The sequence below is a fragment of the Athene cunicularia genome, assembly GCF_003259725.1.
Source record: "Athene cunicularia isolate RWA chromosome Z unlocalized genomic scaffold, athCun1 chrZ_part1, whole genome shotgun sequence".
NCBI lineage: Eukaryota > Metazoa > Chordata > Aves > Strigiformes > Strigidae > Athene > Athene cunicularia.
The window spans coordinates 11,908,117-11,930,708 of record NW_020799142.1 but is presented as its reverse complement, the minus strand read 5'-3'; the positions used below and the strand labels follow the sequence as shown (position 1 = coordinate 11,930,708).

General features: G+C 39.9%; 1 protein-coding gene across 1 annotated transcript; it reads left to right on the top strand.

The window, feature by feature from the left end:
- Nucleotides 1–65: 65 nt before the first annotated feature.
- Nucleotides 66–22,334, top strand: SLC30A5 (solute carrier family 30 member 5). The gene is made up of 15 exons (XM_026865576.1): nt 66–1,309; nt 3,175–3,241; nt 4,325–4,410; nt 6,349–6,436; nt 8,211–8,298; nt 11,333–11,409; nt 12,548–12,718; nt 13,320–13,608; nt 13,975–14,183; nt 15,263–15,420; nt 15,922–16,051; nt 17,427–17,652; nt 19,031–19,257; nt 21,148–21,276; nt 21,885–22,334. Exons 1-15 carry the CDS (start codon nt 1,089–1,091, stop codon nt 22,053–22,055), a joined length of 2,337 nt encoding a protein of 778 aa, XP_026721377.1. The 5' UTR covers nt 66–1,088; the 3' UTR covers nt 22,056–22,334.
- The last annotated feature ends 258 nt before the right edge of the window (nt 22,335–22,592 follow it).

The following is a 22,592-nucleotide window of genomic DNA, read 5'->3' as shown; positions in this document are numbered from 1 at the left end:
GGTTGTGCAGCGGGAGGTGGATCTAGGGGTCACGGTGGCCTGGAGTGCAGCGGGACCTGATCCCCGACTATGGCGGGACCTGCCTCTGGGACTCGGGTTGCCTCGGGTGCAGCAGAACATGGCTCCGGGGCTCAGAGTGGCGGGTCCCTGACTCCGGAGTGACACGGGAGGGTCCGGGGTGTAGCGGAACCTCTATATGGGGCTCGGGGTGACCCGGGGTGGCTGTGCTGCGGTGGGAGCTGGATCCTGGGACTCGGGGTGGCCCGGAGTATCTCGGGCCTGGCTCTGGGGTGACACGGGACGGGCCAGGGTGCGGCAGGGAGTGGATGTGGGACTTGGGGTGGTCCGGAGTGTGGAAGGACCTGCTTCAGAGGATCAGAGTGGTCCAGGGTACAACATGACATGGATCAGGGGCTTGGGGTGCCCTCTGGGGGGGCATCGGGTCCCTGGTTTCCAGATGGCCCGAGGTGGCCCAGGGTGTGGCGGGACCTGGATATGGGGCTTACCGTGGCCTGAGGTTTGGTGGGTTCCTGGCTCCGGGGTGACACGGGATGGTCCGGGGTGTAGCAGGACCTCGTTCCGGGGCTCAGGGTGGCACGGGGAGTTACGGGACCTGACTGTGGAGTTCGAGGTGGCCAGGGGTACAGCGGCACCTGGATCTGGGATTGCGTGAGGTGTGGTGGGACCTGAATCTGAGGGTCACAGTGTCCCGGGAGGGGTGGGGCCCGAGGTCCGGCATGTCCCTTGCTTCGGGGCTCTTGGTAGCCCAGGGGTGCAGCAGGACCTGAATCAGGTGCTTGGGGTGGCCCGGGGTTGGGGGAATCCCAGGCCCAGCTGGCCTTGCTGCAGGGAGCAGTGGGATGTGGCTCCTGGGCCCGTGGTGGGACTCAGCTCCTGGCTCGCCTGGCTCCAGCATTTGACGTGGCCTGGGCCCAGGGTGGCTTGCCTCCCCATTTAGACGAGTCCCAGACTGGAGTGCAGAGGGGCCCAGAGGGCAGCAGGACCTGTCTCCAGGTTGTGGTGGGATCTCTGTCCAGGGTCTGGGGTGGCCTGGACCTGGGGTGTAGTGGGTGCGGGACCCACACCTGATGTGGCCTGTCTCTGGGGTGCGGTGGGGCCTGTGCCCAGACAGCTGTGGCAGCATGTGTGTGGTCACAGTTGCAGACTGCCCTCTCTCCTTTTGCAGGCTGACTCGGTACATTGTACTGCTGTGCTTCACCAAGTTCTTGAAAGCAGTGGGGCTCTTTGAGTCCTATGATCTTCTGAAAGCAGTCCACCTCGTGCAGTTTATCTTTATAGTGCAGCTGGGGTGAGTGTGCAGGGGGCGAAGCCTTATCCACTGCATTTATGACACACTTTTTCTATGGTGTTCTTTGTTAGTGTCAAAATTATACCCTGCATTATATTATTATTGATCAGTTGAAGAGGAGAAGGCATGAGTGGATCCAGGAAATACTCTAATAGTGTTTTTCCTTCATATCTTTGCTCACCGTGATTTCAGAATCATAAAATATTTCAAGCTGAAAGGGATCCATAAGGATCATTGAGTCCAACTCCCTTCTCCTCACAGGGCTACCTAAACTAAACCATATGACTAAGAGCATCATCCAGATGCTCCTTGAACTCTGACAGGCTTGGGGCTGTGACCACTTCCCTGGGGAGCCTGTTCTGATGACTGGCCACCCTCTCTATGAAGAACCTTTTCCTTATGCCCAGCCCGAAGTTCCCCTGACACAACTTCATCCCATCTCCTCATGTCCTCTCACTGGTCACTAGAGAGAGGAGATCAGCACCTCCCCTTCTGATGCCCACCTTGAGGACAATTGTAGGCTGCAGTGAGGTCAACCCTCAGCCTTCTCCAAGCTGAACAAGCCAAGTGACTTCAGCCGTTCCTCCTAAGTCTTGCTCTCAAGACCTTTCACCATCTTTGTTGTCCTCTTCTGGACACACTCTACCAGTTTGATGTCCTTCTTATATTGAGGCAACCCAAAGTGCACACAGTACTCGAGGTGGGGCTGTACCAGTGCAGTGTAGAGGGGGACAGTCACCTCTCTGGACTGAATGGCTATGCTGTGTTTGATGTGCCCCAGGACATGTCTGGCCCTTTTGGCTGCCAGGGCACACTGCTGACTCATATTCAACTTGCCATCAACCTAGATCACCAGATCTCTTTCTGCAGGGCTTCTCTCCAGCCTCTCATCCCCCAATTTGTACATAAGACCAGGAGCACGCCATCCCCAGGTGAAGAATCTGGCACTTGCTCTTTTTAAATTTCATATGGTTGGTGATTGTGCAGCTCTATCCACATCTCTCTGTAGGACTACTCTACCCCTGTGAAACTTGTGATTTTGTTAACTTAAAACTGATCATTGTATGACACTACTGATCATAGGAGAATCAGGCCTGTCCAGATTTTCCTAAGAAAGGTATAGAAGACAAGCTCTTTTCCTACAACGTGTGTTCCTGTAGTGCTTGTGAGCTTCAATTGTTATTTTTCCTCGATTTAGAACTGAAGTAGAAACTGATAGCAAATAGACAGAAACAACTTTTGCAGACACAGTCCTGCTGCATGTTTACCTGATACGACATGGAGGAGCATTTCTGTGACAAACTTGGCAGAGTTGGAACCTTATTTTTCCCCTTAGCTTCAAATTTGTTTATATTTCTGGGCTTATCACTTGGCATGTTACCAAGCAGCATATTGTTTTTTTCCCCATCATTTACTGTGGATCCCAGTTGAGGAAGATGCATGATGTTTCTTACCATTTCTAATAAGACCATATTTGGCATTCTGTATATGAATAAGCCTTTGGGTGTATGTATCCTGTTAATAAAAAACATAGTATTATTTCTCCTCATAACTTCTGAGATCAGTTATTTGTATTTTTGTAGATCACAGCTAAACATCTCATTAGCTGTTCTCTGGAGAACTTGCATTTAAAATTGGCCAGAACTGAAGTTTACTTTTCATCAGCTTTGTACTGGTATCTAACACATGTAATGCAGCAGGGGAAATAAAACCAGTAAGTGTGGTCAGTGTGGCCTTTTAATGAAAAATGTAGAAAAAGCTGTTTTGTGAACCGAGCCTGATGTGAAAGACCTAGTTAGAGCTGGTTTGAATAAAAAAAAATTACTTCTAATACACTAATAGAGAAAACTTCCTTCTTTTAACAGATCTGCATCTTTTATGCTTTTGTTTCAAAAGCCATTTTCTTCTGGAAAAGTGGTAACCAAGCGTCAGGTGAGTTGATGTATATAGTAGTGATTCACATCTTTGTAGACATTCTTGACAATGTGGCTCTTGTCAAAAATGAAAGGAGAACAAAGGCTGAACAAGTGTTGAAGAGCTCCAGTGATAGCCCCCATGCCAAAAGAGTGGATTTGTGTGGTATGTTGTGATGAGGGGCTCGTCTATGCACCTCAGACCTGTGTTTAGTTCCCAGTATCCCAAGATAGCCAAGTAGGGCCAGGTTGGAACCTGCTGTTTTGAGAAATAGATTTTCTTCACCTGCTCCATATTCACTTGGTTTTATGTTAGTTGTGTGCCCAAAAATTTGATCCACACACAATGTAATCGGTGTATGTACTAAGTAGAGAGAATCTGAAGGATAGCCTCAGAAGTGTTTCTAATGTCAACTGCTTTCATGATTATATACGTATAGCAGAATTTTGAAGTATGAACAGGAATAAATTCCATCATTGACTTGTGTTGGGAAAAATCTGTCCATTTATGGTTTCACTATTGCTAAAAATTTTTAAATTCTGCATTTTGAGCATGTGGTGTCATGGTTTGTCACAGGCAGTTTGCCTTGTCTAATATATTTCCAAAATGAATGACTTATCTTAAAAAACTTGCCTTTACAGATAATAATGTATTGAATAGATGAATTATAACCTGCTTCCTGAAGAAAGAATTTAACACATACACACTTAAGGTCTTAGGCTCTTTATCTTGGATGTCTTATCTAGTTCTATATATGTTTATCAGAAATATACAATAGATTACAGAATAAACAGCATCTTTGACAGGTAAATGGATTTTTTTCAGTGGTTTTTTGCAGACTTTTTGTTAAAGACATCTCAGACTATACTGCAGAATTTAGTACTGTGGTAGAAAAGAAATAAATAGTTCTGGTTCATAGTATGTCCAAACAAACCTTAGTTGACTGGCAGAGTAGTAAAGATAATCATGCTATGAATTTTGCAGAACTTGCAGAGCATATGTTTTCCCCTCTATCTCTACAGTTACTGTGAGAATGCTGATAATGGGCTGTTTATTTTGATACTGTGGGGAAAATATTAATGAAATATCTTTCTTTTGTAGTGGATCAAAATTTTTAAGCATGCTGTTGTGGGATGTATCATTTCACTCTTGTGGTTTTTTGGCCTTACTCTTTGTGGACCACTGAGGTAAATATGTACTTACTGTAAGGAATGTTTTCTATTTTTAAGCTAATTTTTGTGATCTTTCGCTGTCTTGCTCCTTTGTCTTTCGTTTTGTGTCCGTTAAGCCAGAGGATGGCATCATGGGCTTATTTTTAAAATTTTAAATGGATCTCTGTGCTTTTTCCTATGAACTCCATTGTGCTTGGAAAAAGCTTCCTATAATTTTCTGTAGAACTTGTAATTTTCTTCATTCATTCTTCAACAAGATGCCAGTGCAGTTCTTGATAGTGCTTTAACTATTGATATGAGTGATGCAAGATCACTGACTGTGACTTTCATGCTTTCCCTAGTGTCACATTAATGTAACTCCAATTGTTTATTTAACTGTTTGAAGTCCATAGCCTGACAGCTAGTGATAGCAGCTTGTATTGCTCTGCCAGTTGACTATAGAATCAGTTTCTGCATTTGTCACAGGGCACTGCTTTATCTAGTCATATGCCTGTGCTGTGTTGTAATTGGGTAGCATTAAGTGCATATACTCAGAGTAAAATCAGTTGTGCTGTTTGTTAGCAGTACTGATTGAGTAACTATAAGAGAGTAACATTAGACTTCCAAAAACTGCAGTTAATGTATTAGTGTTGTGATTTAACTCCAGCCAGCAACTAAGCCCCACCCAGCTGCTCACTCACTCCCCTCTGGTGGGATAGGAGAGAGAATCCGAAGGGTGAAAGTGAGACTATTCATGGGTTGAGATAAAGACAGTTTAATAGGTAAATCAAAAACCATGCACACAAGCAAAGCAAAACAAGGAATTAGTTCACCACTTCCCATTGGCAGGCAGATATTCAGGCATCTCCAGGAAAGCAGGGCTCCATCACACCTTATGGTTACTTGGGAAGACAAAACACCATCACTCTGAACATCCCCCCCTTCCCGCTTCTTCCCCCAGCTTTATATGCTGAGCACAATGCCATATGGTATGGAATATCCCTTGGTCAGTTGAGATCAGCTGTCCCAGCTGTGTCCTCTCTCAACTTCTGATGCACCCCCAGTCTACTCACTGGTGGGATGGGGTGAGAAGCAGAAAAGACTTCGACTCTGAGTAAGCACTGCTCAGAAATAATGAAAACATCCCTCTATTTTCAACACTGTTTCCAGTAAAACTCTGAAACATAGCCCCCTACCAGCTACTATGAAGAAAATTAGCTCTATCCCAGCCAAAACCAGCACAATTTAAAAGCATCTTTTTCATTGAAGAGAGGAAGGTAAAGCCTTAAACCATACGTTTTATGAAATTGGAAGTTTTATCCTTTACACAGCTGTAGGCATACCTGAGAATGATAGGATTTCTCAATAGTGTAGTGCCTTCCTGGATGATGGCATTCTTCCCAAACAGAACCAGTAACAGGGGCCCTAGCAGGTTGTATTGCTATGTGGAGAATGGCAAAAGCGTTTGGTAAACTTGACAGCAATTATTACTTTCATGCTCTCTTCTGGAAAGCTGTCAGTATAGCTTGTTAGTCAGCCTTTGCTATCTGAAGGAGATACCTCACTGACATCTCAATAAACAGGATGTAATAGAACAGAACAGGACCTCTTTTTTTCTGGGAGCCAGAAACTTTGGTTTAGATGAGTTATTGTAATGGAATAATAATTCTGTCTTGAGCAAGTTAGTATCTTCTTGTGTTCCTACAATATAAAGCAATCTATAAATGAATAATTTTAATCTGTTTCTTGGGTTATGAAGCTTTTTGTTTTGTGATATGCCTTGCTGTCCACAGCTAGCTCTATTGCTGGTGAAGGTGAAGAGATTTTCATTTGTCTTTTGAATTTTGAATTTGCTCTTGAAATTACAGGATAAATCTTTGTTTGCTGTGTCATTGTTTTAGCTGAAAGAGTATGTATCTAGCTTGCGAGCTAAACTTTTAAGTGGACATAAGTCTTTATTTCACTTTTTTATAGGACATTGTTGCTGTTTGAGCACAGTGATGTGGTTGTGCTGTCACTCCTTAGTGTCTTGTTCACAAGCTCAGGTGGAGGACCAGCAAAGGTATTTAAAAATTTATTTTACCAAATGTAAAAGATACTGAATGCTATAAATTCAATTACTTCTTTACCCGGAACTGTGTCATACCTGTGTTCATAGAAAATGTTTATTTTTAAATTCAATTAGTGGTGAAATTATAAGAGATACTACTTGAAATAATAAATATGACATTAAGAGAGAAACAGCAAGTGAAGCTGTGAGACATCCATGGCAGATACCTGAGAATTTTTTCTGTTAGTAGGTGGAAAAGAACCTGGAGAATGATTTTTGCACCTAAGAATTCTTTGTAAGGGGATTCTGGGTTCAAACTGACAAAAGGACATATGTGCATATAGTGGTCCTGGTCTTTAGGCACTGAAATCCAGCAATACAGTCTCCGGGCCCAGCCTCTTCAATGTCTGTAGCTTTTCACATATTTTGTTTTTTTCTGCCAAAATGTTCTTTAAGTACTTCAATGTCTGCATGAGCCTATATGTGCTGAATGGGCCCAGGCTTTCACTTAATCAAAGATCTGTACTTGAGACACCCTTTGCCTAAGTCCCATTGCACACATTTTCGCAAGATGTTCTTTAACTATGCCTCATCAGCCCTAAATGGAATGAGCTCATCCCAGCACCTAGCAGTCTTGGCCACTTTAACGCAAAACCAGTGACAGCTGGATGAATGTACTTTATGATGTTACATACCTGAAGCTAGAGTACTTGCTGTGTAAGAGAAAGTCTGGCTTTGGTGACCCTCAGGCTGGCAGTTTTGAAATCTCTGTCTCTTAACTGTTGCTGGAGTTCCCTGATCACTTTTAGGCTGGCCTTACAGTGAATAGCACAGTTGTCAGCTCTGATGCTCTGTACCCACCCCCCTCAAATTGAGATGCTTAGGGCATCCAACATGAAGCTCTTCATCTAGAAGACAAATATTTTTCTTCAGCCAACCACCCAAAGGGTAGATGTGGAACTTCAAAGGGGTTCTTTATCATTCTGTGATTTATCTCAGTGGGCCATGCTTGGCAGTTAAGCTGCATGTCTAAGGCAGCAAAAACAAGGGAGTGATGGCCCTGTCCTCGAATGTTTCAGCTTTATGAAGTGAACTGTGGCAAAGAGAAGTCAGCTGACTTCCCAAAACAAGAACATGATAGCTATATTTGGCTTTGCAAGATGAATTGTAATAGTATTTTTTAGCTGTGGAGCTCAGCGTCTTGCCAAGATGATGAATAGCAAAATTACAGTGTCTTAAGTCAGGGTAGTGAAAAGCTCTGGGAGCTGGGAATTCATAGCTACCTTTGTCCCTTCTCCACAAAAGCACTGCAGGGCTCTGCTTTCTCAGAGCTCTTGCACAGTGCCCTCCCTAGCCCTTACCTCCCCTGAGACAAAATTCTAGTTTGTCCACTAGATACTATTTATAGCTCCTTGATGCTACAAAAGAATAAATCATCAGGCTTATGTAGCAGTGCATTCTGGCAGGCAGAAACACACCATGAAGAAGGAAGCAACCACACTTGAAGTTCATAAGAAACAGGCTTCTAGCTTCTTACAGTGGTGATTTGCCCTGAATTATCTGGTAAATCTGAAAACTGGAATAAATATAAAATTATATAGTCAAGGTCACTTTTTAAAAGAAAATGTTTTTTTCCTCATGTTTTTCTTACTGAACTAAAATGCTTAACTGATCAGGAAGGAGCGAGGAAGGGGACTGATTTCCTGAATTTTTTTACATCAATCTGGTACAGCACATTATAAAAATATTTGGGGCTTTTTGTTGTGTTGTTTTGTTTTTTTTACAGACAAGAGGTGCTGCGTTTTTCATCGTAGCTGTCGTCTGTTTACTGCTTTTTGATAATGATGACCTCATGGCTAAAATAGCAGAACACCGTATCCTTTCTTGCTATGTGTAGAATCAAGTGCCTGTTATTACTGGAGTAGAGAGATTGTGGAGCTGAGTGCACTGAATTAAATATGCTTGTATTTTTCTTGATAGGAGTCTTACCTTTTGAGACTATTACAGCAGAAGATTTTACTTTTACATCTAAATACTGGTATTTACAGCTGAATGAATGGCATTGCTTGCTTCGATAACTTAGAACACAGCTATAGATTTCAAGTTGTAGTTAAAGGCTCCCTGACCATTTGCACATATCAGACTACTTAAAATTGCTAGAAGCTTTTTAGTCAGCTCTCCTAAGTGTATGCAGTAAATGGTTGACAGTCTGGCTGGCAGTCTTTTCCATGTGTCCAGAAAGATTCATAGAATCACAGAATGGTTATGTAGTCTAACCCTCCGCCCTGCAATGATCAGGGACATCTTCAATTAGATAAGGTTACTCAGAGCTCTGTCCAACCTGACCTCGACTGTTTCCAGGAATGGGTTGTCTACCACCTGTGGTAGTGCAGACCCCTTGGGCTATATTGCAATGTCAGGACCAGCTAACACTGTGCTATGGTCTTGGTTACAAGTGCAGCAAGCTAGGATGATCTGGCACTTTCTTGTGTACAAGTATAATGAGTTGGAACTAGGTGCTCCCTAACCATACCTGGAACTCCTGTTGCCTAGGAACTATATCTATAACGCCTGTGGCCTGGATCTTAGCCTGCCCTGGAAGGTACCAGAATTACCTGACAAGAATTATGGCCGAAATTCTATGGCCAGAAAATCTACTGACCAAACTCAATCATCTTGTGATCCTATAAAGAGTGACCCTAAGTGAGACCCCTTTGAGCTGTCCAGGATGGCAGCAGGCAGTGACCCAATATATCTCTCTGATTTGAGATGTCTCTCAGAAACTCACCTGTAACACCACCTCGCTGGGCAGCCTGTTGCAGTGTTTCACGGCCCTCAGTGTAAAAAAAGTCTTCCTTACATCTAGTCTGAACCTACCCTCTTCTAGTTTAAAACCATTACCTATCGCTACAGGCCCTACTGAAAAGTCTGTCCCCATCTTTGTTGTAAACGCCCTTCAAGTGTTGAAAGGCCACGATAAGGTCTCCCCTCAGCCTTGTCTCCTCCAGGCTTAAAACCCCAGCCTGTCCTCACAGGAGAAGTGTTCCATCTCCCTCATCATTTTTGTGGCCACCTCTGGACCTGGTCCAACAGGTCCATGTCTTTGTGTGCTGAGGACTGCAGATCTGGATGCAGTGCTCCAGGTGGGGTCTGACCAGAGCAGAGGGGCAGAATCACCTCCCTTGACCTGCTGGCCATGCTTCTTTTAATGCAGGCCAGGATATAGTTGGCTTCCTGGGCTTCAGGTGCACATTGCTGGCTCATGTCTTGCTTTTCATCCACCAGTACCCCCAAGTCCTTCTCCACAGGGCTACTCTCAATCCCTTCATACCCCAGCCTGTATTGATACCAGGGCTTGCCACAACCCAGGAGCAGGAACTTCATGAGGTTCACATGGGCCCACTTCTTGTCCAAGTCCCTCTGGATGATATCCCATTCCTCAGGTGTATCAACCACACCACTCAGCTTGGTGTTACCTGCAGAGTTGCTGAGGGTGCACTCATTCCCACTGTCTCTGTCACTGATGAAGATATATGGTACTGATCCCAGTACAGACCCCTGAGGGACACCACTCTCCACTGATTTCCACCTGGACAGTGAGCTGTTGACCACTTCCCTGTGGATGTGACTATCAAGCCAATTCCTAATCCATTGAAGAGTCCACCCATGAAATTTCTCCAATTTAGAGAGAAGGATGTTGTCAGGGACCATGTCAAAGGCCTTACAGAAGCCCAGATAGATGACATCTGTAGCTCTTCCCTGTCCACTGATGTAGTCATTCCATCACAGAAGGCCACTAGGTTGGTCAGGCAGGACTTGCCCCTGGTGAAGCCATGCTGGCTGTCCCAAATCACCTCCCTGTCCTCCATGTGCCTCAGCACAGCTTCTAGGAGGATCTGTTCCATGGTCTTCCCAAGCGCAGAGGTGAGGCTGACAGGTCGGTAGTTCCCAGAGTCCTCCTTTCTGCCCTTTTTAAAAATGGGTGCAATGTTTCCCTTTTCCAGTCACTGGGGACTTCACCTGACTGCAGTGACTTTTCAGATATCATGGAGAGTGGCTTAAAGATTGTCTTGCTTTTGCAAATGTGGTCATCTCAGATCATCTGCTAGGCTGAAAAGTGATGTGAAGTAGCCTGCAACAGTAACTTCCAACAGCAGTGGACTTTAAGCTACAAATGGAAGCTAGCTAGCATGCTTTCAAAGCCACCGAGTTAAATGGGAAGGGATTCTGAAGTAAGTTTTCAACAGGTTGTCTCATCATAGTGAAGTGTGCTGGCAAAAAGTGGTATATTAAGGTGGGCAGTAAAAACAAGCAACGTGCAAGTAAACTTTCTTAAGGAAGGATGAAAGCATGGAATTCAGATGCAAATGCTGTATCCAGGAATAGTATCAATTAATCCACTGAGCTTTCAGTGAGTAAATTCATTGTTAAAGTGCCCTCTAACAGTTTTCCAAAAGTTGTCATTATTTTTGTACTTGCTGCATTGTGTTTGTCAGTAACTCTTTGTTTTCTAAAGTTTAAATACATAGAAACTGGGAAGATATAGGTCATATTTTAGACACCTCATGGGTTTAGTGCTTTTAGTGAAAATAGACCTAATATTTAATGCTGTTGAGTATATTTTTGAAGTCTGATTGCCAGAGTTAATATAAATCCTGAATCATGACTGCTGTGCAGTATTTAATAGTGACTGTTCTCATGTTTTAAAATACTCTTCCCTTCCCCATATTTTTAACTATTTACTTTCTGTGGAAATATTTTCATCTTTCCTAGATTTTAGAACCTTTACAAACCTTAAAGCTCAGTTTGCTTTTTTCAGCTTAATGTGGTCTTCTGCTACCTCTACCTGTTATTTGTTTTTTTTTTTTAAAAAATCAAGTGAAACTCTTCCTTAATTTTTTTATTTAGCTGAAGGGCATCATGACAGTGCTCTTACCCATGTTCTGTATACAATCATTGCTTTCTTGGGTGTTGCAGATCACAAGGTAAATAACTTGTATTTTGGTAGGTTAATATTTATCCTAAGTTTTGTAGGTAAGAAGTTCACCAGCTCAGAGCTAATCCAAGCCTAAATCAAAACCAAAAAGTTCAACATCCCCACCCCATATTGGACCTGAACTAGCATGTAATATTTACATCATGATTGAATATGATCAGCTTCAATACAGCAAGCCAAAGCATACAATATTTGACTTCTGTAGTTGATAAGGACTTTGCTGTACTGTGTAACCTAAAAAGTCTCATTAAAATTATCTTGAAGTATTCTGTCATCCATGTCTGGATGTTTATAGTGCTTTGCATACAAGCCATTTCTTGCTCACTTTTAGAATCTGTGTTTTGTTGCTGCTTCTTTATCTTTCGTCGGTCTTTTGTTTACATTAGATGCATGCATTTGAAGACACAGATTCTGATATTCTCAATAGTCCCATTATAATTGGCATGAATAACTGAGTAGCAAAGTCTTACTGTACGGGATTGACCTGACTGATTGAGTTGTTCTGTTAGCTTAGTCTTGTACTGTGGCTGCATTGAGGACTAAAACAGGAAAAAAAGTATGGAGCAGCTGAGAGAGTATGAATATAAAAATAAGTCAAATGTTAGACTACTTAACTGTGTGCAAAGCAAGTGTGATCTAAGGGAGGTGAGATGATGTGTGTGTACCTTATGATTAATTTATAGACAAATTTTGAAAAAAATATTGTGAAGAAATACAGTGTGATTAAATATAAGTAAATTAAAAGGTTATGAAAGACTTAGAGGCCAAGCCTTGACGCTTTTGGGGTTTACTGACAAAACTTACTTAATAATGGAAGATGGGAAACTGAGTTTTTCATGATTTCTCTTTTCCCTCGTATGCTGTTCAGGATCAATTCGCTTCTGCTGCATACCAGTGAACACTACAGAGAGCTTTAAACCAAGTCATCTTAGGCTGTTGTGAATAGTGCTGAGGTATAACCATGTATGCTATGTTACTTTTTTAGTAACAATTAACAGGAAACATCCTGTCTTTGGCTTTTGTTGATAAGGAAAGCACATTCATCTTTTTTCATGTAAGTGTCACTTTGTCTTGAGTGAGGTATTTGGCTCTTAAGAAATGCTAACAGAATCCCTCTGTGTTTCCAGGGAGGAGTACTGCTTCTGGTACTGGCACTGTGCTGTAAGGTTGGTTTTCACATGGCTTCCCGAAAACTATCTGTAGATGTAGGTGGAGCCAAGCGTCTTCAAGCTTTGTCTCATATTGTTTCCGTCCTTCTGTTGTGCCCATGGGTTATTGTCCTCTCTCTGACAACAGAGGTAAGATAGCAAGTACAAAAATAAATTATTTTTTGTAATGCTTCTGCTTGTGAAGTGCAATTTAAATCTTTCCTTTAAAATACATTTAAAATGACCAGAGTTTCCATCTTTACTTTTTGTAGTAAGCTCTGTTTAAAATTTTTCTTCTATACTTTGATGTGCATCTGTGTGATGCCTTAATTTCCTCTGTGATAATTTTATTTCATCTTTCTAGCTCAGGTATTGTATCCTGGATTCATATATAACATTGCACAAGTATTAATGACTATAAATACAGGACTTTTCTATTCCTGAGGAGTAGATTATTGTAATTTAAAGACATGTTTGCTATGCCTGCATGCTTTGGAAGAGTAGACCGTTGCAAACGTGGCATTGCATATGAAAGTATCTAGAATAAGGAGCTGTAATGTGCATATTAGTTATATGTGTCTTTCCATAGCTGGAATGTTGGTGTTATGTGATACATTGAAAGTATAAAAGTATTTATGTTTGGATCGATTGATGAAAACATTTGAAATAGAAGTGAACTAGTCTTAATGCTGTATATACAACTGCATGTAATGGTGAACAGACCTGTTTGAAATGGTGTTTTTTGTTGCAGAGTAAAGTAGAGTCTTGGTCTTCTCTCATCATGCCTTTCATAACAGTCATCTTTTTTGTTGTGATCCTGGATTTCTACGTGGAGTCCATATGCTCTGTCAAGATGGAAGCTTCCACATGTGCTCGATATGGATCCTTTCTTATTTTTATTAGTGCATTGCTTTTCGGCAACTTTTGGACACATCCAATAACAGACCAGCTTCGAGCTATGAACAAGCCACCACACCATGAAAGCACAGAGCATGTTCTTTCTGGAGGGGTGGTAGTGAGTGCTGTCTTCTTCATTCTGTGTACGTAATCTTATTTATCTTTTAATAAATCTATTGTTTGTGTAACTGAGAAACCAATCAGAAAACAGATATGTGGAGAATTGTTTTGGATGAGCTTTTATGGATTGTTTTGAGTAAAAAAGGCTTGTAACTTTGTGCTCTTTTACTGTTTGTCTCAAAAAAAAAAAAAGAATGTAACAGATTTGTTGTAGAAGTAATGATCTAATCTTACATAGCAATGAAATCTAATTATAAACCTCAAGATGAAGTTGACAGTCACTTTTCTGCCTGCAGATTTTGTGTAAACTTTGATTGCTGATAAAATACATTATGAAATAGCTGTGAAGCTTACAAACAGCAACAAAAACTTCAATGCTTTTCTTGCAGCTGCCAATATCCTATCATCCCCCTCCAGGAAAGGGCAGAAGGGTACCCTTATTGGCTATTCCCCTGAAGGCACTCCACTCTATAACTTCATGGGTGATGCATTACAGCAGAGCTCTCAGTCATTACCCCGGTTTATTAAGGACTCACTGAAACAAATCCTTGAGGAGTATGATTCTAGGCAGATCTTCTATTTCTTGTGCCTAAATCTGGTAAGTGCGTGGATTGTGTTTCAAACCCAGTCACAGTACATACATAATACAGGAAGAAGAGTTATTCTTTAAAAGGTTCCCATGATTGATTGTTTTTAAACTGACCCTTGATAGAATGCTTTCATTGGATGGAATGTTAAAATAGAATATTGTTATGCTAATCTTACAGTAAATGGCATTTAGTTTTGGTTTGTTGTCACAGTGTAGCACTGGTTCTATGTGTGACTCTTATACCAGTAAGTAAATACTTGTATAGTGGTATGGTTAAGATCAAGGTATCTCAATGATACAAGCAGATGAGCTGAAACTAGCAAGACCTTCAAGGATGGGGACAACAAAATATTAAATGTGGAATTGATTAGTGTTATTTTTGCAAATGGTTTTATTTCTAATTTGTCTCTTTCTCAAATATGAAAAGATTATGCAGTAAGCAAGGTTGATAGAACCTGATTTTAAAAGATGTCTTTGTCTTTGGCTATTATCCAAGAAAATAGGGGGAGAAACTTGAAGTATCCATGATAACTTTGAGGAATACCGTTATGGAATATGAAAGATAGAAAATAAACTGTATAGACAGACCAATTAATAATAGTAAATCATAGAGGGGAAAATGTATGTATTAAAAATGTTTTCTTGTGTCCTCTTCTCAAAATTAATTCTTAAGATCTAAACAGCTAGTTGGTGAAGAACATTTTTACGGAACAGATGTATAGCCAGCATTGCTTTTACACTAATAATAGATCAGATCAAAGTTGTTACATTGTTTAATGACAAAATGGTTAAAATCTTGTCTGCAAAACATAAGTTTTCATTTAGAATTTTAAAGTAAAATTTACTCCTGTAGAGGGTTGTTCTCTTAGGTCTAAGACTTTTGGGATGGTAGGTTCAAAAGTCTCTTCATAGACTTGGCATGGATCACTTCTGTTTCATTGGAAGAGAGAGGAAATGGTCTAGAAATACTTTGAACAATACCTTTGAAAACCATCAAGTGTCCAGTGAAAAGAGTTTCCTCCTAACTACCAAGACATTAAATTACAAGTTAATCTTCAAGCTAAAGTTCAAACTCTCTTTCATTTTAGGCTTTCACTTTTGTGGAGCTTTTTTATGGAGTATGGACCAATAGCCTTGGTCTTATATCTGATGGATTTCACATGCTTTTTGATTGTTCTGCATTAGTGATGGGGCTTTTTGCAGCCCTGATGACAAGATGGAAAGCAACTCGCATATTTTCCTATGGGTATGTATGTTAGGTTCTTTAAGGACTATCCAAAAATTATTCTACTTGCTCATTTTCAAAATGTCCTGCTATAAAGATATGTTTGGCATGTTTTAATGGTGCATGCTTCTTTGGGTTTCTGTTCCATTTGTGTTCATGCAAAAATATTTGTTGAAAGTTAGTGTTTATATGAGGATTTCAATTCTGCTGACATAATCAAAATTTGTATAGTTAAATTGCACAGCAATTTAGCAGTTTGAAGCCCTAAATGTGTAGTGTATATATGTAAAATATACTTACATTATTATGGCTTTATACTGTTGGTGTTTGGACAGGTGCAAATTAGCTACCTCTGGGTCAGAAGTAAATAACCCAGAAATTAAGGCATGATTTTATGGCATTGAGGAAAAAAAAGCAATCTTAATGATTTATTAAATGTATCGTAACTTTATTTGTTAGACATTTGAAATTTTTTCAGAGTACCTGTTCTTCACTCTCAAACATACATATGTTTGCTTTCAGGTATGGACGTGTAGAAATTCTCTCAGGATTTATTAATGGCCTCTTTTTGATGGTAATTGCTTTCTTTGTCTTTATTGAATCAGTGGCCAGACTAGTGGATCCTCCAGACATAGATACAAATATGCTAACTGTAAGTTTTGTCATTCTGCTTGAATATTGTTTGGCAGTTAATAGTTCATTTATGTTTGTTTTAATTTAAAAAAAAAAAAAAAAGGAAATTAAAATTGCATGCTCAAGATCTAAACTGCCTTGACTTTTTAACACACTCTAATTTTAAAATCTAAACTACATCTGGTTTTAAAATACAAAAATATTTAGGGGCGAATTTGAATTTTTTTCTAAGATGTTACAGCTCTAATCTTTTTAGATGATGGTCCTCTACAATAAAAAAGAGTAAGGAAATAATTTGTATTCCAGTGTCAGTTATTACAGAAAAGATTTTGTATTTGTCCCTGAGAAACCTCAGAAATCAGCCAGAATTCATAACATTATGCTGAGTGTGTTACTATGGCATAAACAGTCATGAAGCTATGCATAGCTAATCTTAACTACACCTGTGTATCTCTACCTGCCACATCCTATTCAGGGGCTTCCCACTTAAATTTTCAAGCTTCCATCCCTTTCTTTCAAATGCAGTAGTTCATTTTCCTCAAACTAAATTTTTATTATGAAATTCTGCAAATCCAAGCCTGCCTTTATAACATTTCCAACTTCACTTGGTTTTGCTCAAACATGCGCACGAATTTGTGCTCTCCTGCTCTCTTCAGAGAAAGATTTTTATGTAGGCACAATTAGAAATGTGTATTGCTGGAATCTAGGCCTGATTAATTTTTTTTTCTTTTTAATCTTCAATATTTGCTCCATTTTCACTATTGATGTTTCTTGAGACAGCAGGGGTTACCCCCTCTATAGGAGCACAGTCTGCATAGCCAAGTAACCCCCAAATAGCACTTGATTAACTCCTTTATTAACTGTAAATACTCGTATGCTTTGCTGATTTTTCAAGAGAGTAGCAAAATAGGCAGACAGATAAAAAGCATAGCTCAGCCAACAAAGCAGTAGTTGCTGGCCTAAGTACAATTTTAAATGTGTGTCCTAGATACTCTTTTTTTTTTTTTACCAATTAAAGCAGCGCCTATATTCAAACCACTTTATTTCTTTTTCAGAGTAAATACAATCAATCACTCCTCCTTAAAACTGAATTTGCTATCTTGTCATGGTTTCTGGATACTGGGTTTTGCATTTTGATCGTGGTTGTTGGGTGGGATTTTGGGGAAGTTGGGAGGAATAGAATTGGAAAACTCCTTTGAAAACAGCTTGTATATTGAAAGGAATATGATGAGGAATCCATATCAGAATAATCCTTCTGTTGATATTAATGCTTACACATGATGATAAATTTTCCTTAATTAGGTGCACAGTATTTTTTATTACCATGTTCCAGAAAATAAACTTGAACACCTGGGAAGATGTAGTGAAACTTAAAGACTTTCTTCTTCTCACAGCCAGTCTCTGTTGGAGGGCTGATCGTAAACCTTGTTGGTATCTGTGCCTTTAGCCACGCACACTCCCATGGGGCTTCTCGGGGAGGTTGTCAGTCACTCGATCACAGCCATTCTCACCATGGGCACAGCCACAGCCATGGGCACAGCCATTCCCACAATGACCACGGGCACAACCATGGACATTCCCACGGGTCTTCTGGAGGAGGCATGAATACCAACATGAGAGGCAAGTACAGATTATTGAATTTTAAATGGTATATGTGATTTGCAGCAGACTTTGAAGAATCAGACACAGTACTATGCATCATTCTTAAAATTGCTCTCTGGAAGTGATCTGACAGTCGTATAATGTAATGTGCATTGATTGGTCACTGTTTCTTCATTGATGAGTTTAACTTGAAGAAACATAACTTGAAATGTTTCTTTGCATGGCTTTCTGAGATGTGGGTAATACCTAAGGACCAATAAAAAGCATTAATCTACAGTCTTCAGTAACATTAATAAACAGTCATTGTGAATCTTATTGAATAAGCTTGAAGTCCTCATTTTTAAGTTCCCAGTGGAGATGAAAAGTACAAGGTCTCTATCTATGAAGGTTAGCATGCTTCTAGGTATCACGTGACAGCTGGTTGTAAAAACACTGTGGGAGGGTATAAGAGGGAGAAGAACAAACGCAAACCAGAAATCTAAAATATGCTTCTGTTTGTGATTCAGAAGATAAGGTGGAAAAGATGAAAATTTCTTTTCCAAATCTAAAATCAGAAGCTAACCAAGAAGGGCAATATATATAAAATTTCCGCATAGCTACCTCTTAGAATTTTTTCCCTAGTAGTTAGAAAGTAGTTATTTATCAACTGCCTTGCTTATAAAAAAAAATCTATAAGGGAATGAGTTTTTTGTGTAACCTTGTAAGAGCATAAGCATTTTAGTAAATAGTCTCATATTTCACTGGTTATTTTACATCCTAATTCAACTGGCTGTTCTGTTGTCTGGCAATTTTATGAAGTCTGCCCACACTCTTAGCTATTTCAGTATTTTTCCAAATGCTGACACTTAACTAGCATTAATCTTACAAATTATTAGATTATTTTTCTGTGCCCATTTGGAAAAATACATTGAGAATGCTACCCACCATGAAAGCAGTAGCAGATAGGCAATCTTCATACAAATTTGGAGCAGAGTTGGCATATAAAAACCAGATACATTAATATCTGTCCACATTAGCAGACCAGTGCATTTACACTGATGTTTTTATCCTCTGTTAAGGATCAGTGAGTCTCTCTATACAGAATTAAAAGAATATGCTGTATAGTACAAATCTCATTAACAATTTAAAGACTATTCACATTTGAGTTAATCTGTAAACACCTACCTAGATCATTGCACTGAGTAAAAATGGTTTTTTACATTGATTTGTAATTAAACATCAGAAAAACTAAATGTTTTATTTAATTTTGCATCAGGTTAGGCAGATAGTTGCCTCTGTTTAGCTTGAGGAGTGTTTATCATATTTAATAAACTCAGCTGTGTTTCCACTATTGAACATATACATACATTTTAAACAGTACTGTTCAACTTAATCATTCAGTTTATTTTGTTTTCAGGTGTGTTTCTGCATGTGTTAGCAGACACCCTTGGCAGTGTTGGTGTTATCGTATCCACAATATTTATTCAGCGATTTGGATGGCTCATAGCTGATCCACTCTGCTCTCTTTTTATTGCTACCTTGATTTTTCTTAGTGTTATCCCCCTATTGAAAGATGCCTGTCAAGTGCTTTTGTTGAGGATACCTCCAGAACAGGAGAAAGATCTGCATGCTGCTTTAGAAAAGGTCAGAACTGCAATACTAAATCTTTTCATACACAAACATACAAAGCTATGACTGTTTTTAATAATTATTAAACTCAAGTAGTTCAGTTTGACAGCTTCCATTGTCTTAGACAACTTCTATGTGACAGGATTAGGAGTTCCACTGATTAAAGTTGGTTTGTAACTAAAAAACCTGTAGTATTTTTTTGCTTTTATGGGTAGCCCATGATTTCAAGCAAGTATGGTAACAGTATGGAAAAGGTACGTAGTACTGAGAAAGTAATGTAGCAATTACCAAAGGCTTGCAGCCTTGTTAAACTTGATGTGTACAGTTCAGATTACAGAATTATATCTTGAGCCTGTCAGGTTTTCTTATCTGCCCATATCATGAAGGGCATGCTGATTCGCAGTAGGTGAGATGGCAAAAAAATTGCTGTTTTTTCTGATTTTTTTATTCTAGTCCATTATCTTCCTCTCTGACGCAGTATGGTATATATTTTGAGGTACTTAGTCTTCACTTTTGGTTCATTTGAAGTTCCTGCCCAGAATCATAGTGCAGATCTTGGTGTGGAGAACTCTGTCCGAGAACTAGTTTCATGTTCTTTGATGAAGCCATCAACAAGAGGCAGCAAGGAAGGATATCTGATTAAAGAAGGAAGACTATCCTGTTGGTGTCCTGTCACTTAGTAGAGGGGTAGATGTGTTCTTGCCTGCATGAGAAAGAAAAGAATAAAGGGAAATTGGCTGGGAGAGTGAAAGTGAGATGCAGAGTGGGTTTCATCTTCTGATGAGGGAAGACAGCAATTCTGGGGGACTGAGGAAGAAGAAAGTACTGTTTGAAAACAATCAAAGAGCAATTCAGTAAAAGATAATAGGAAAAGCATTTTGAAAAGTACATCACAGTAAAACAATATGCTTTCTGTAGGTTGACCCCAGCCAGCAGCCACACATCCACACAGCAACTTGCTTGCTCCCCCCTTTACTACCACCACTGCCTGTGGGACAGGAGAGGAAAAGAAGAGCAAAACCAACAAAAATCTGGGAACAGTATAAAGGCAGTTTAACAGATGGGATGCAGTGCACTGTGTTCCACAAGCAGACTGATGCCCAGCCACTCTCCAAGCAACAGCCACCTTGGAAGCCAAAAAACTCCCTTCTTCCTCTACCCCAGTTTTTGCTGCTGAGCATGGCATAATATGGCATGTAATATCCCTCTGGCCGACTTGGGTCAGCCATCCCAACTGCTTCCCCTCCCCAGTTCCTGCTCACCCCCAGCCTACTATATGGGATAAGGGCAGACTGGGAAAAAGAGAAAGCCTTGATAGGGCCCAAGCACTGTTCAGCAATAGCCAAAATATTGATGTGTTCTCGTTTAGGTAAAAATTCAAAACTCCTTTAGGCAAAAATTCAAAACAGCACCTTACTGGCAACCGTGAAAGAAGTTCAGTCCACTCCAGCCAGACCCAGTACAAACATGAAATTTTTAAAAGTGATAAATTTTGGGAAGATATAATTATGTCTCTGAATTAAGCCCAGCTGTGATAACTAAACAGCTGCTTATCCTGGACAGTAAGGTACAAATGCCCTTGAAATGGCTGAATGCCCAGCCAGCTTTCTGGTTGGTCTGTCCATTGATGTTACTGTGATCCGTACGCTAAATTATTTTTTTTCTCACCTTGTTTAGCATTGCACTCTGCTAAGTTTTTCACTTAGTTTGATCTGGTTTCTAATTTTTGATAGTAGTAGCAAGGTGACCTTCCAGTACCACATATTTCTGAATACAGCTTAGCTGGAAAAGTTGCTTTGCTATACAGCTTTGTTACCCTGTAAAATATTTGCCACCAGTATCCATGTACATACACAAGTTTAAAGTGAGTTCTTAAATTAATTGTTGTAATTTAATTTTTTACAGATTCAAAAAATAGAGGGAGTCATATCCTACAGAGATCCTCATTTTTGGTGTCACTCTGCAAGTGTTGTGGCAGGTACAATACATGTGCAAGTGGTATCAGATGTGACAGAACAGAGAATTGTACAGCAGGTAAGATGCAAGGTTTTTAGACCTTAATGTCTTAATTTCTTACTCTGTGGCTCTTTTTCAGTTGTAGACTGAATTTTGAAGCTGATGTTTGTCATTATTTTTGTAGCTGTTAGTTAATGTCTCAGAGCTGGTCTCTAATGCTGTATTTCCTCTTGTCTGCTAGCTTGGAATTGGTTGTAGAAAGAGTTGTTTGCTGAAACGTCTGCTAAAACAAAAAAAAATGGGGGGGCACTTTTATCACTGTTGAAAGTGACACTACATCTGCTCTGAGAAAAGGAGGAGGAGGTGGATTTCGTGCTGGAAAACAGGCAGTAAACATCTCCTGGATGCTAATTGTGGATTTATGACTGGCTTACTAATATCTGTCTGCCTTGAGTTCTTCTTTTCCTTAAAAAGATACTTATTTCCTTCTGCAAGACACTGAGAACTACCTGTTATGCAGAAGTTGCAAACCAGTACCCTCTGAAGCTAGTCTTTACTTTCCAGAAAATTGAATTCTTTATGATGATATTTTTCTAATCTATAGTATTTCAGAGCCAGAATACTGCAAGTTACTGTGCGATGCATACGAAGTGTAATACTAATGTTAACCATACTGTTCTATTCAGGTTACAGCGATTCTGAAAGATGCTGGTGTAAACAACCTAACTGTCCAAGTGGAAAAGGAAGCTTATTTTCAGCACATGTCTGGACTCAGTACAGGATTTCAGGATGTCCTTGCAATGACTCAGCAACTAGAATCCATGAAATACTACAAAGATGGTACTTACATAATGTGATACAAAGTTGTGGTCACCAAAGGACGTGTAAATGGTGAAGCTTGTAGGATTCCAGATTCAAATTTTCATCAGGACATCTTGCACATACATGTACAGAAACAAATGTACTATATATTTGAATTTTTTTAAGAATACTGTCTTTAATAAAATTGGATCAAGATGCTTTTATAAAGGAAATAAGATGGACTTGAATATTTGCTGTATATGTGAGAATAATGAAATCTTAAATACTGTATTTGGTGTTTATTAAACAGAAGTCTTGTAACTTGTGGATGAACACAGATATGTTCCATACTTTCTCTTAAGTGTGGAACATCATGATTGTAATTTCTTGTTAGCAGTGGGAAATGCAAATAGTTTATATTGGAATACAAACAAAACTGAAAAATATTTCTCTTCTTTCAAACATAGCTGGAAGACTCTTTGAAAAAAAATTACACATTTATTATGAGGAGTAAAAACCAACCCGAAGTCTTGGGTTTTGTACACTTTCGTTAGATGATAGAAATACATGGGGTTTATGTAATGTCTTAGCGT

Bases quoted from the DNA above. Each gene is read 5' to 3' on its own strand.
- SLC30A5 (XM_026865576.1), top strand. From the start codon at position 1,089: ATGTGGCCTGTCTCTGGGGTGCGGTGGGGCCTGTGCCCAGACAGCTGT. The intron at 1,310-3,174 runs GTGAGTGTGCAG...TTCTTTTAACAG, and splicing joins ATCTTTATAGTGCAGCTGGG to ATCTGCATCTTTTATGCTTT. The intron at 8,299-11,332 runs GTATCCTTTCTT...TTTTTTATTTAG, and splicing joins GGCTAAAATAGCAGAACACC to CTGAAGGGCATCATGACAGT.